The sequence below is a fragment of the Maniola jurtina genome, chromosome 12, assembly GCF_905333055.1.
Source record: "Maniola jurtina chromosome 12, ilManJurt1.1, whole genome shotgun sequence".
In the NCBI taxonomy this organism is placed as follows: domain Eukaryota; kingdom Metazoa; phylum Arthropoda; class Insecta; order Lepidoptera; family Nymphalidae; genus Maniola; species Maniola jurtina.
In genome coordinates this window covers 8,297,892-8,312,548 of record NC_060040.1, presented here as the reverse complement: position 1 = coordinate 8,312,548, position 14,657 = coordinate 8,297,892, and the positions used below count along the sequence as shown (strand labels likewise).

Here is a 14,657-nt window from a genome sequence, read left to right as displayed (position 1 = left end):
ACCCACTATTATACATGAAGGCGAACTTCCCGTTATGTAGTTTTATGACAACTTCCCATTCCTAATTTTTGGGTTCTTTGTGCGTTTGTATAGATCTAAAGTTGAGTTATCTATAATAATAAGGCTTTGAGTTTGAGGATGAGACGACAGCTGTGGAGCACGTGGAGCAGCAGCTGCGTAACGCCCGCGCTCAAGCAAGCTGCTCACGCACCTGCCAAATTTCACCGCATTTTTTTTAAAACCTCTATCAATTTAACAGACGGCATATTAGCATCTGCTCTGGGTTTTTTCCCTCTATTACGCAAAGCCGTGGTTATTAAAATACAATAACATCACTTATCTATAAGATACATTAATATTGTGCCTTGATAACATTCGATTTAAGCATTCGATACTTAAATCTGAGTTCGATAATTTAACAATCATTAGGATATCATATAGGTACATCATTATCATATAGGACGGACGGACGGACAGACGGACAACAAAGTGATCCTATAAGGATTCCGTTTTTCCTTTTGAGATACGGAACCCTACAAAAGAACATAATTAGTGGCACTCCTTGGCACTCATAAAAAATCCACGGTGGCAATTGGCACGTTGTGGCACTTGGAAGTAGGTAGGGTATACCTACTAGGTACCTACTACTAGGTAAGTACCTGGGTAAAATGCATACAAAATGAGATCTCACTCGCCATTTTAATTTTATGTGTGAACTGTCATGTCAAAAGTACGATTTTTGTCCTTATTTTGAAGGTGAACCGTACTTCTGACATGACAGTTGACGCATGAGTTAAAATGGCGAGTGAGTTCTCATTTTGTACGGACTGTAGCTACTTATAAAAATAACAAGAGACCCAAACCAACTTTGTGGCCGGGGCCGAGGGTTCTCAAAGTCAAAAGCAGAAGGTCCTTTTCCTTTATCATTGACAAAAAGTACCAAACGACTCGGATTTCTGGGATTCATTCAAATGTTCCAATATCCCGTTTCACTATGTCAAGTCATTGGAATTTAGAAACATCTATCGTCTATCGCGTCAATGTCGGTGCTGACTTTTGTAGCAAAGGCGCGCTTTTCGAGTGCGTGCAGTGAAGAGAATTTTTTTTTAGTCTAAGTAGATCCCCCTCGAGTCGGACCTCGTCGAGAAGGTAGGTACGTATCTATTTTAAAAGAAGTTTTTAACATTTTTCGAAAAAACTATACCGTTTACGAAATAATAATAAAAAGTGGTTAGTACAAATACTCTCACGTGACTTGAATTTCTCAGATACTAGATTCTCCGTCCTAAACTACCTACTAGATTCTAGAAGTAAGTATAGGTAGGTAGGTAAGTATTCGAGCATCGCGGCTAGCTACTCTGTGTATACTGTAGGTACTCAGTAGGTAACTGCTGCAGAAGATTGCATAATATTCTGTTTAGCAAAGCATGACGATATTGTGATCAACAAGGGAAATTATTGAGTTCGTTTGTAAAATGTAAACAACAAACACTGCCTCATGCAGGACGCAGTGTTGTACCTATTTATCTAAACGTCACCTATTACGTAAGTTAGGTAGGTAGGTTTATCACCAATCAAACTCAGTTTATCCATTCATTCTTACAACGACAACCGTGTAGCTGCTAGCCGCTAGCGGCAGTATTTTGTGGTATTTAATTTCTGAGGTAAATAACTGATTAACTAATACAAAATATTGATTATTTTTAATCGACATAATAATATTATCTATGATTCGTTTAGTCGTAGAATTTAAGTTCTTGAACGTTACTCAACTTGAAAAACGAAAACGTCACCTGTCAACTGCAGGTACCTAATGTCACAATAATTTATGGTATCCAAATGGCATGTACAATACCTACCTATCCAATCATCACAATCACCAACTAAAATCTAGTAACTATACTTTTTCAAAATCATATAAATTATAAATTGATAACTAATTCCTTATTTATTTTTTATTTTTAGTATGTTTTGATTGTAACTGTAAGGTACCTTCTCATTCATTAAATAAAAGTTTTTGTATTTTATCATAATAATGACCCATGATTTTAGGTACATAGGTAACTAGTAGGTACCCATGCCTACCTATTAAAATATATTTGCTTTTCCATTCCAGGAATGCAAAATGAAACGTCTTCCGAGGAACAGGATAATGAAGCAGCTGGGCCTGGACCATCCCGGATAAATAAAGGTAGACAACTTTATATTTTGTACTTCAGTATCATAAAACTGCTACCTAGGTTTCAAAAAGTTTGCTTATTATTTTTATCACACTACCTACAGAAAGATATTATATTATTACAGTTGAGTATTAAAGTCCATGATACAGCTATAAGTATAATATTTAGCAGTTTTGTGTTTGTCGGTTCATTGGTAGATAAGTTCATAGTTGCCAAATTACTAACTAATTAAGAATGTAGTGTACTTGTAGTGTATTGTTGGGTTTATCTTAGCGGTCCAAGCTCCGAGTGTCAAGCCTAGAATGTCAAATTCAATATGGTGGATATATTGACAACAATTTTTTTGGTTACTTTGAACTATGTATGCATATTTTATGTCTAATTACATAGATTGTTAGCGATTTGTGTGATATATCGAAGACTGGGTTCTTATTCTAAGATCGAAGATGACTGTTCTTCGAAAATTCGTAAAACGTAGCTAGAGGGGAAGCCCACCAACTGCCAGGCTTAGCTAAGCGAGGCGGGTGGTAAGCCCAATTGTTTGAGATCCAATCTAATAATTTTTATTCTTACTTATTAGAGAAGTTGGACAGTTAGAAATATAAGTTTCGCCTTTGTCTCCTTATTTAAGTAGTAGGTACCTAACTAGCATTATGTACATTATTACGTAGGTACTTATTATATAAATCATTTTCTCGTAGCCATGTAAATACCTACCTACCCTATGAGCTGACTTGAATAGATAGCAGCTACAGCAATAGTTGTCTAGCAATGCCCATAAATAGGAATATCTATCACAATTTTGTTATATCCACATGAAACAAAGAGTATAATAATAATAAGGACCTATTAGAAAAAGGTAACAATACAAAACTATGTAACATAATAGGTGCCTACATATACAGAGTAGGGACAATTAAAAAAAAAGATTAAATACAGTAGGTATAAAGAAACCATCAAATTGTTGGTTTTGTTGGGCTACATAACATAAAATAGGTGTTTAGTTTAGTAAAATTGTACTTACAATTAATAAAATGTAGCTCTTTGTTGACGTTTATTAAATAACATAAACAGCTGATAGAATAGTTGGCACTGGTCTGGTAGACGCGGAGTGGAGTGGTGGACGGCGGCGGGCGCGGGGCACCGGGCGAGTCAGTAGTCTTGGCAAGTCATTCGGAGCGATTTGAATTTCGAACGTAGCATCGCGGTGCGCGCCACAGACCATTTCTGAACGTGGCACACGTACGGCTTGCTCGGAGCGCCACCCGTACAATTCCGTTTTCCATCGATTCCACCGACAGTTGCGATTTCGCGCTCATGGAAGAAGAGTTGTGTTGTTAGTTTTATTATCGGTTTTTCCTAATTAAAGTGAGAGTGAGAACAATAACTGTTGATAGTTGGGAGTTGATGTGCCTAGGTGTTTTAAGTGGATTTGCCCCGGTTCCAAATGGATTCAATAAGAGGTGATTTTTATTTTTACATTAACCTAACCTACCTATTTGGGTAATTTGTGTGATTCGAAACGAGGACAACGTCATTACATTGACTTTCCTGTTGATAACCGTTCACGTATTTAAAGTTACGGAATGAGTTTTACAATTAATACGCTTTATTTAGTACTTATTACATTTTAGGTTATTCTTCCAAATCATGGTCTTTTTTCAACGACATCGACAGTTATCCATAGGCACCTCCTTTATTACTAAATAATATAATGGAAGGTTATTGAAAACTTGAAAAAAAAAAAATGCTGATTTCATTGACATAGCAAGAAGCTAATCAAACAGCTTGTTCTTAATTTAATAATACTTAAACCAAGACAAGATTGCAAACAGCTGTTTGAGGTCTGAAAGTAGAATATCAACTGCTGTCACATTTCAAGAATTGCATTTTGTTTTTATTTCAATTCCATCCTATTTTAACTTGGTACCTACTTAAATAAATTTTAAATAAGGAAAAAATCATAACCTAGGTACTAGAATTGACAAGAATTTTGAAAAACTTCTTTACTTTTAGGAAATTCAGTGCTTAAAATAAAGCTTTGAATCCACGCCCAGTACTTAATATTTTACACAAAGTATTTCTTTATTTAGAGCTGATATAAGTATGTATACTATAATATATCACAAAATGTGTTATGTAGCGCCATCTGTTGATGAAGTATTGAAACTTGTACACTCAGCTACAATAACAACTTATATTTTAAATAAAAAATATCTATTTAAATAGGAATGCGAGCTGTTTTAAATAGTAAACTTTGTATTAAGTAATTAAATTTATAAAATTATTTAAAAGTTATTTTTTCTGGCACATCTTAGTTTTAATTAAAATGTAAACCCATACAAAAAGTAATAATATTGTTTTTGCAATATTTCCTATCTAATCTAGTAAGTGCCTTTACACTCCTAATTGTATATTGTACTCGCATGTACATATCAGTCATTATAGATAAGTTAAGCTATCATCATTATAATGTGAAGTATGTTGATTCTTAGAAATGATCAAAATCACCATCATAATGATAATATCAAAACTTTTATGATATATATGACAGAAAACTGTCATATACACTGTAAAAAATATAAAGGTGTCAAAAGTTAGCTAGTAGGTAATTAGTACCAGATTAACTATTTCTATGATTTTTTTGTAGTTTAGCTGCCATTTTTTGAAGCACACTAGACTTGAACAAGTCAAAAGGTGTGAGAAAAATAAAAATTGTTATTTCTACTAATTTTAAAGAGGTAAAGTAAGTTTGTTTGTAGGAAGTAATCTCTGGAACTACCTACTTATGAAAAATGAAAAATGAAATGAATATGAAAAAATGATTATGATTATGATTATTGATCATGATTATTATGTACTCATTATGTACTAAACCAATGTTGAAAATTCTTTTAACAGTAGAAAGCTACATAAGTCCTGAGACATAATATATAATTTATTCTCAAAAATTAGAGATCCCTACTTTGAAAATTTTCATAAGCTACCCATGCGAAGCCAGGGTGGTCACTATCTTTCCATAGTAAAACATGAGCCTGTAACTAGTAAATTAAAATACTTATTTACTTATCTCCTTTGTTTGTGAAATCTTTCTAGCAATACATAGTGTAGGCACAGTTTTAGATCTAAAAACTTTAGCATAGGTTTGATGTACATAAAGGTATAATAATAATTAATTAAGTCTAGGTACCTACTTAAGTTATTACTTAATCATTTTGTTAGAGTTACAATGTACAACTAACTAGTCATAGTACAATTTGACCTTGTCTACCCAACTGAGCCCCAATTTAGTGCCATGACCTCACAAGTTCTGAATGTGTGAGTTTAATTGGCTAACCAATATTTTGGCTCACTCCTTGGATTGAAAGTATTACAAACATACTTAATAATATTGAAAAAATTGAGTACCTAATAAAAGAAAATAATGAATATTATGATTAATATAGGTACTTAATTAGGTATGCTAAAATTATAATAACTAACAACTTACACATAATATGTACTTAACTAAGTACATAGTTCTTAATATATTGCTGTAGTAGCCCTGCTAGCGCCATCTGTTTTTAGGTTGTTTACAGTCACAACTTCCCTGAAGTTTTAATCACAAAGATATTTTTTTTAGTAAACATTACTTACACATGTCCTAATAATTACATGACAATGTTTTTGTTAATATAACATGATAGTATTTAGTTATGTAGATTTCAGTTTTATTATGTATCTGTTGAAGGTTTTGGGACTCTATATTTATAATTTAAGCAAACTAAATAGGTTGTACCTACCTATAATTGACAGTTGACACATATATTAGTGAGCCCATGCCCGTTTGGCTTCGCTTTTTCCCGCCAATTTCAATGTAGGGACCTTCAAAAGAAGAGTGAATGAATAACACTTGCCCATCTGGCTTCCATTTTCTCGTCTGGCTTCCCTTTTCCCAGCCAATTTCAAAAGAAGAGTGAATATGCACCTTTTAGGTAGGCACGCTTCGCTTAAGGCTGCATCATCACCTACCATTTGGTGTGATTCTCCCACTACACCTTTTCAGGTCCAAATTGTTTGCTGGGCGATATAAGAGGTATGTCAACGTTACCCTTTTTGGTGCGAGGTCGCCATTCTAGCACCCAAAGTCTACTGGTTCCTTGAACTACAACCCCACCCATTGCTACCTTCAGCTTCGCAACCCGTTGAGCTATGTCAGTTACTCTGATTCTTCTTTGTACATTGCACATATCCTCAATTCTTATTGGATCACAATAACTATACAAAAACTAAGTATTCACTTTTCGAAGACTGTCAAGAACTTAGGAATTTCGGACAAGAAGACATCTTGAAGCTATCCGAATGCTGCTCAGCCGTGTTAGTTGAATTCATCACCTAATCTTTTTCTCGAAATTAGACTTTTCTAGCTGGATCGATTATTATTATACTACTTACTCTTACGCCCGGTTACAAAATGGATCAAAATAGATCGATTATTATTATTATTATCATTCAATACTTTATGTAATCATGAACTCTTACTATAATAGGTTTTTACACTGTTGTATAACCTAAGGCCCGGTGTCCATTAAGCGCAGAGGAGAGATTTGTACAAGTGGATCAATCAGATTTTTAAAGATGACGACGACGATATGATAATTTTTTCGCTTCATCTATTAATTATGAATCTGGTCGACTGAACACATCTCTCCTCTCCGCTTAGGTGTATACCGCGCCTTAACAACTCTGCGGCCGCGGGAAACTATAGGTTAGAAACACTTAGAGAATGGAATGCAGCCCCGCAACTATGATCGTGGGAGTTAGGAGTATCATTATACGAAGCGTCTTGTCGGCGCTCGCGGCTAGTGGCCTTACATTAACGATGTCTTCCTATTCGGTACATATCCGAATAATTCATCGATATTTTAATAGTCGACCGTTTCATTGCACTATAGCTCTTCATCACGGTTCATTCATATTCGAAAATAGCTGATGCTGTTGGTCGCTTTCATTCATTCAGTTTTATATTCAACAGGACGCTTTGTAAATAATCTCCCCATCTGGCGGATGTTCATTTCCTCTGATATCGCTTCCGGGCTATATCCTTTGGGTTTGTTTTTCTATCTTTTATGATGACAAGCAGTGTTTAATTGTTTATGTAGGCTCGTAACTTCGTAGGCGAATTGACTCACTCATAAGAAGGACTGTTTCTGTTCAACACATTAGGTAGGTACAAAGGTTTCTTAGGAAATAGGTAGGCAGCTATGTCAATTAAAGGGGAGTGGTCTACAGACCTAGTGTTGACTGTCACGACGTGTGACGTTTTGCTATTCTCTACCTTCATGTAAAACTTTATGGATACAAAAATTATATTCTCAGAGACATCTGAGAATATAATTTTTGTATCCATAAAGTTTTACATGAAGGTAGAGAATAGCCAAACGTGCGAAGCTTCTTAGAAATTCAGAGCGACTTAGATCTTATTAGAATTTTTTGTGTCTAGCTGCCTATGCCTATACATAGTTATAAACTCCTAGTAACGGGCGGACTGCGATAATGAAATGAGTATGCGTACACAGATTTCCGCGTTAGCAAGAAAGAAGTTGACTCACGAGCTACATACAATAAGCTTACCTACTATTTACTCCTCATTTAAAAGGGATTACTTTAGGCTACTGGCGAATATGGGCTAGATGCACGAGTTTCCAAGAAAAAGCTAATTCAGGAGTGCTTACAAAATGTTCCGTGTCCAAGATTTAAGCGAATATTATGGGAAGCTTGTGCGATTCCAAGAAAAAGAGTTAATTCAGGAGATAACGTGGCTTGTACATAGGTATAGAGTTATAAACCGGTGTACAGTGTAGGTATACAGTATACATAGTGCTGCGTAGGTGCTACAGGCGAGGCATTGGAATTCGAAAGCCGACCGCCGACCACCCATAGGCATGAGAACACGGCCGCGTCCCCTTCCCCACGGCTCGGCGCCGCCTCTCGCCGCTCTCTTAAGACACAATGCTGAATTTCATTTGCTCTTAACGTGCTATGGACCTTGGATGCGAGGCCCTTTTGTTTTATTTTCCTTGTCCGCTCTTTTTATCCCGAATGAAACACATGTCACAGCATTGAAATATTGTCATTATTTAAAAGCTTTTGATCTGATCTGGTTATTTCGCTTCACTTCTTAACTCGTGCCTGCTCAATTTTTTCGCTCATGCCACATTGATTATCAAAACACGTTGGAGATTGTTTATCAGCGTTTGTGGATCTTAATGGTAGTTATTAGTTAGTTAATTAAGCGAACATACAATAACACTAATCATTTCTAAATGAGGAATGCATTCATTATTTGTGAGTTAACTTTTTTGTTTTGGAAATTAGATGGAAGGGACCAGAACATACATTCCAAGAATATGAGGTCTACTTTGATCTAAATGAAAAGGTAGTTCTGAATGCGTGATAGTAGGTAGGTAGGTACCTACCTAATAGGTTGTCAGAATTTTTAGCCCTGACCAGTCACCCCGGGACCCGACAGCCGACAGGGTCCGCGTGGACAACCTCGAGATGAGAATTTTTAACGCAGAGCGTTCAGACGTCACTCACATAGCTATATCTGCCCCTACTACTACTAACTACTACTACCAGAGTACTAGAGCTAGTAGTAGAGTAGTGCTAGAGTTACTAGAGTAAGTTCGCCTAAGTCCAACAATAGATTAATAAGGGCTAGTAAAGAAGAAGTAAATTCGCAGCCTAGATTTCAGTTCACATTTCCAACAAAAATTTTCTTAACAACTTTGATCCTAGCCGCATTAGAATGGGAACATCTAAATTAAATGCATTAAATTTTGACAGCTAACAATGTATTTGTACCTCTACAGACAACTAAGTACCGTCCGCATTCCACAGCGTCACTTTTTATTTGGTACAGCTTAGACCCGCCCAGCAGTACCGCCACATTCCAAAGGCCCTTTTTTACGCTGTGTGGTCGCGGTTTCCGCTGAAGACGGCAACGTCGCGTCTCAAATATGAATGAAATCCGGTCGCCGGTGAACGGAGCGGCAACCTCGCCCCAGACGCTCGCCTGATTGAGAACTGCGAGCTACATCTCTCCCGCGTCGTCCCTCGCATTCCTCGCCTTGTTTACCGTCACATGTAGTCGATCTAAGTATGCACCAGTGGACCGATAGTACCAGAGCCGCTTGAATCGCGGTGGTCATACTTATTTCACATCTGTTAACCACACGTGATAGTTAACACCATCCGTTTATTTTAAAAAAATTGTTTAGTTCATGTTGTGTGGGAATAAATTGGTTCATGCGACCGGTTTTTTTTAGATTTTTAATCATTGGCTTCTATTATTGAATTCTTCTTGAATTTTCAAGGGAGTTGTCAGGAAATCTGATTCTGTTGTGAACAGTGTGATAAGTCTTTGGGGAAGTCAGAGACTTTGATACGGAGAAATCTTTGTGCAATGTTTATTTAGCTATTAATTACCATAACAATGCCCCCAAAAATGTAACAGCATGGGGGACCCCAGCCTATAGACTACCACACAGCTGTGCAAAGCTCCCCACGTAAGCCAAACTGAACCCTCCTAAAAGCAAGCACGCATGCGCAAACTGCTCCGTCAATGTCGCCCCAACCCTCTGCGACACAACAAATGGGGAAGCTGACGATGCTAGTGGTTCGTCGAAAATCGTCAGTAAATTCTGAAAAAATCAAATACAATTCCATACTACTCGTGATAACCGAACTTGAAATGTGCGTTTCTTGTGTTACCTGAAAACTGAAGTGAAAAATTGAACCCTCAAAATGCCGATACTAGTCGATCGCAAGCTTAGAAATGGTAAATATCGATCGGTATTTCGCGGCCATTACCCTGGGCCTGGTGCTATGTTTGTGTTATTGTTTTCAATTGGAATTTATGCCCTCTTGTAAACCGGAATTGGTATGTGAAATAACTCTTAAGAATAATATCCATGACTAACCTAGGACTGACAAAACATAAATAAACGTTTAAGCCATTATTATTTATTAACTACCCTAATTAAGTTGTTTTTCTCATCGTTTTGATAAATTTCCTATCTATTTTAGTTAAGTGAACCCAAAAGTAATTAAGTCCTACCTACATAAGTAGTAGGCTTGCAAGTCTATACGATAATATTAGTCTCAACACCCTATGAATAAATTATTATCAAGAGCATTATTTCTAACCCAAACACTTTTGAGATTTTACCTTTTGTTTCCATTAAGATTTTCAATCAGTTTATTCTACCATAAAAATTTTAGAAGTCAGGAGTAATGGCCGACTAATAAAAATCAATTAAACTATCACGTAAAATAACTATTTTTAAGTTTATTGGGCTTTAAGACTAAAACACGTCAAAGAAAACTTTTACGATGCTTTTTTAGTAGGTAGGTATTCAGAGGAAGTGTAACAATTTCGAAAATAGGAGTTTTGAAAAACATCAATAGGCCTGAAACTTAGAGAAGAAAAATTGATTACGGTCGTCGGGTGCATGCGCACTGAGTGCACGTACGAGGGCGGGAGGGCGGGAGGGCGAGGAGGGACGGGAGGCTGCGGGAATGGAATGTCGATGACGCAGCCGGACCGCAATGGCCGCGAACTTGTTGTTATGTGAACTGTTTGAACACTTGTTTGCTGCTTTGCCTTATAGTTTACACCTTTCTCACTTACACGATGTCTCTAGTTAATATAGGATGAACACAGATTTGTCTGGAATACTGGATGGATGAGACATGATGCTTAGGGTGCGTCTCCACTGAAGACGTGTGTTTTGATCAATCAGACTATTGGGGAATGACGTGATATGGAATGCCTTTCCGGCTTCTGTTTTCCCCTCCTTTAATAGATCTTCAAATCAAGATTGAAAAGGCATCTTCTAGGCAAGCGCGCTCTATCTTATCTGCATAGTGATTGCAATCAAGCACTGGTTTACTATTTTTATTGTAAGTCGGCGGATTTCAATTTTCGCTAAGGCCCGATGTAACCGGTGGCCTTACTCTTGTGTGGATAATGGATATACTCTATAATGGGTAGTAGAAGAATAATCCATTAATTTTGTCACAAAGCCTTTTTTTCATCAACTGCTTGATGAAGTTCATCATATTTGTGTGCTCAATTCCCACTGTGGTGAAGTCACGATATTTACCCTAATATTCACTTATCCTAATTATGTCAACCAACAGTCAACCTATGTGAGTGAGGAGTATAGAGTGTATCCAAAAGTTTAAAAAAGTCATGTTCCAAATTTTTCGTTTTTCTCCTCCATTCAACTCTATTTTTAACCCCCGACCCAAAAAGAGGGGTGTTATAAGTTTGACGTTTGTATCGTTTGTATTGTAGGTGTATCTGTCTGTGGCATCGTAGCTCTCACTAATGAACCGATTTTAATTTGTTTTTTTTTGTTTGAAAGGTGGCTTGATCGAAAGTATTCTTAGCTATAATCCAAGAAAATCGGTTTAGCCGTTTCAAAGTTATCAGCTCTTTTCTAGTTACCGTAACCTTCACTTGTCGGAGGTGTTACAAATTTTTAATTTACACTTGTCTTATCATTAATTGTTCTTGGTTGCCACACCGTGGCATTGACCATTTTGTGAAATTGCCTTTTGTGAATCCTTCACCTGTAATATTTGACGTAAACAAGGAATCACAATTAATTCGCTATAACCTGCCAAACGGATTTATGAATTGTAAGTAGGTAGGTATATCAAGGACTTTCGCAAAGTATCGCCTGCTTCTATCTATCTTCTATGTTTCACGTACCTACTTCATGGACATTGCCAGAAGTAAATATGGTTTCGAAGAATGTGCTGACTTATAGTCTTATCAGTACTTCATTGTCCAAGAATACCTATCATATCGTTTCTATGCTTTCTCAGAAAAATGATATTGCATAACAGTATAAAACATACTATTTACTTGAGTAACACATTAATAAGCGTTTAAAAGTCTAATAAGGACCTTGTTTTGCCTGTGTACCTTGTTACAAGTTACACAAGCAAAAATACGAATCAAGCAGAGTAGTTTTTTTCGAGTCCACTTAGTTAATAAATATAAAAGAATTTTAATCTTATTGTTTGTGCTTTGGTTTTAAATCACAGTGTCTATAAAGATTGTTTTTCTTGGTTGCAGTGCCTGCGAATAACGCGTCGCCGATAGCCGCCGAGATGCTGGCTCACTTGCTCAAGACGCGCCCGCCCCTCGGTCAGCTGATGCTGGTGGCGCCGGGCTGCGACTCCAACCCCGGGAGCCCATCAACCTCGCCCACCGCAGTCTCGCCCTCCTCCTCCGCTGATAAAATTGACAACCGTGATCCTTTCGTGATCTACCCGGACGCGCCTGACATGCGCCGCGAAGAGGAACGGCTCAAGACTTTCGACAAATGGCCCGTTACATTTCTATCGCCTCAGCTTCTCGCGAGAAATGGATTCTATTATCTGGGCCGCGGAGACGAAGTAAGATGCGCATTCTGTAAAGTCGAAATTATGAAATGGGTGGAAGGCGACGATCCCGCTAAAGACCATCAGCGCTGGGCTCCGCAGTGTACGTTCCTGAGACGCCAGGCCAGCTCCGGCAACGTGCCCATGGAGTCCTCGCCCACCACCGCCGGCCGCGACGAGTGTGGAGTCCGAGCGGCCGTTACACCCAACCCCATTCGTATGCCGGGGCCCGTTCACCCTCGCTACGCTTCCGAAGCTGCCCGCCTCCGAAGTTTTTCCGATTGGCCGCGGAGTATGCGCCAGAAACCAGAGGAACTCGCCGAAGCGGGCTTCTTCTATACCGGCCAAGGTGACAAAACTAAATGTTTTTACTGCGATGGTGGGCTTAAAGACTGGGAAAATGACGATGTCCCATGGGAGCAACATGCGCGTTGGTTCCACCGCTGCGCGTATGTACAGCTGGTTAAGGGCAAGGAGTACATTCAGAAAGTGATCTCGGAGGCCAGCGTCATCCCCGCCCCTGCGGAGGACAAAGAGCCGAAAGCTCCGCCCTCGACGTCCGTGGAGAAGCCGAGCGAGAAGGAGGCGAGTCCGGTGGAAGACACGAAGCTGTGCAGGATCTGCTACAACGAGGAGCGGAACGTGTGCTTTGTGCCGTGCGGCCACGTGGTCGCGTGTGCGAAGTGCGCGCTGTCGACGGACAAATGCCCAATGTGCCGAAGGACGTTCACGAATGCAGTGCGTCTCTATTTCTCGTGAGATGGCTCCCTCACAAGACTTGTTGCTAGTCACTTCCCCGGGCGGCCCTGCGCGTGCTGAAACCACGCCGACTACCGCAACTGTGATTTAACATTTCGTGTAATTATATATTTAAAAAAAGCGGTGGGGCAACTGTAGTAGTTCGGGTAACAGAAAGAACACACAGGAGTTAATTGTAGATGTTGAAATGATTATAAATTATTTATTGTTTAAAAGTAAAATGTCATTAATTGTAAATAAATCTATTGTAAATATTAGCTTATCATTTTGTCCCACCGACAAAAATGAAAGTCTTAAACTTTCTAATGCAATTGCAAAGTCGTCATGCATTTATTAACATAATCTAGTAAGCTTCATAGTAGTCGACACAGCAGAGCTATAAGGCCCAGTCTCCATCTAAGCGGACAGGTGAGGAGAAGTGTTCAGTCAACCTATCAGATTCATAAGAAAAAATAATCACATCATCTTCTAAAAATCTGATTGGTTGACCGATCTCTTCTCTGTTCTGCTGAGGTGGAGCCTGGGTCTAACGATAGTACACTGCATAATTCCTAACAAACTAATAATTTCAATTTAGTGCACTAAATGAGTGACTTTGTTGATTGCATTACAAAAGTATAATGAACATTTAATTTTCCATTAATGCAAAACAGTAATTGAATTGTTTAAGTAATTTGTTTATAATTTGCAAAATAGGGTCTGCACAAGTAGGTACGTATGAAATTTATGTTAGTGCAGTATTAAACTTAATAAATGACTTGATGTTAACAATTGTTCCTGTAAATAGTTTATTTTGACAATAACGGGAAAAGTAAAGTATTAGGTAGACATAACGATAAGTGGAGAAAAATAATATGGTAAAACATGCTCAGAAATTATTAGCCAAAAATATTTTTTATAGGATCTATAAAAGTGAATCTAGTAATAAAAATTCCGATACGAATATCGGGAGTTTATTAGTGGATTTACAGAAGATCTGCATTTAAATTTCATTAATATAATTCTTATATCACAAAACTATTTAGACATGCGAAATAATAATTGGACATTACAAAGCACATATTTAATTACTTAATTAATAACAATTCATATCATGTAATATTCACGTAATTGATAGTATCACAGAACTGATTTTTAATTTTTAGCCTTAACATTTAAATATATCACTGAAATTGATTATTCAGAGAATTTATAAGAGTCACATTCAATAATGTTTTTGTCATAGTTAATTATTATTTCTTCCTGTTGATGTTATTAATAAAGATAAAAATGTTAAAT

The 14,657-nt window shown here is 37.6% G+C and overlaps 3 protein-coding genes across 12 annotated transcripts in view; 2 read left to right on the top strand and 1 right to left on the bottom strand.

The window, feature by feature from the left end:
• LOC123870506 overlaps positions 1-106 on the top strand; it is a 22,676-nt gene extending 22,570 nt beyond the window's left edge. For both annotated transcript variants that reach the window (XM_045913834.1, XM_045913833.1), the window contains one exon: positions 94-106. The gene's annotated coding sequence lies outside the window, so the exon portion shown is untranslated. The remainder of the gene's footprint in view (positions 1-93) is intronic.
• The window catches only part of LOC123870509 (uncharacterized oxidoreductase YtbE-like), a 43,602-nt gene extending 40,268 nt beyond the window's left edge, over positions 1-3,334 (bottom strand). The window contains exon 1 of the mRNA XM_045913846.1: positions 3,205-3,334. The gene's annotated coding sequence lies outside the window, so the exon portion shown is untranslated. The remainder of the gene's footprint in view (positions 1-3,204) is intronic.
• The window catches only part of LOC123870507 (death-associated inhibitor of apoptosis 1-like), a 15,742-nt gene extending 1,085 nt beyond the window's left edge, over positions 1-14,657 (top strand). The window contains exons 1-3 of one of the 9 annotated variants that reach the window (XM_045913840.1): positions 473-619; positions 2,117-2,191; positions 12,313-14,657. In XM_045913840.1, the coding sequence (XP_045769796.1) occupies positions 2,119-2,191; positions 12,313-13,379 (1,140 nt within the window). In that variant the 5' untranslated portion in view covers positions 473-619; positions 2,117-2,118 and the 3' untranslated portion in view covers positions 13,380-14,657. The other 8 variants (XM_045913839.1, XM_045913838.1, XM_045913841.1 and 5 more) reach the window with 8 other exon arrangements.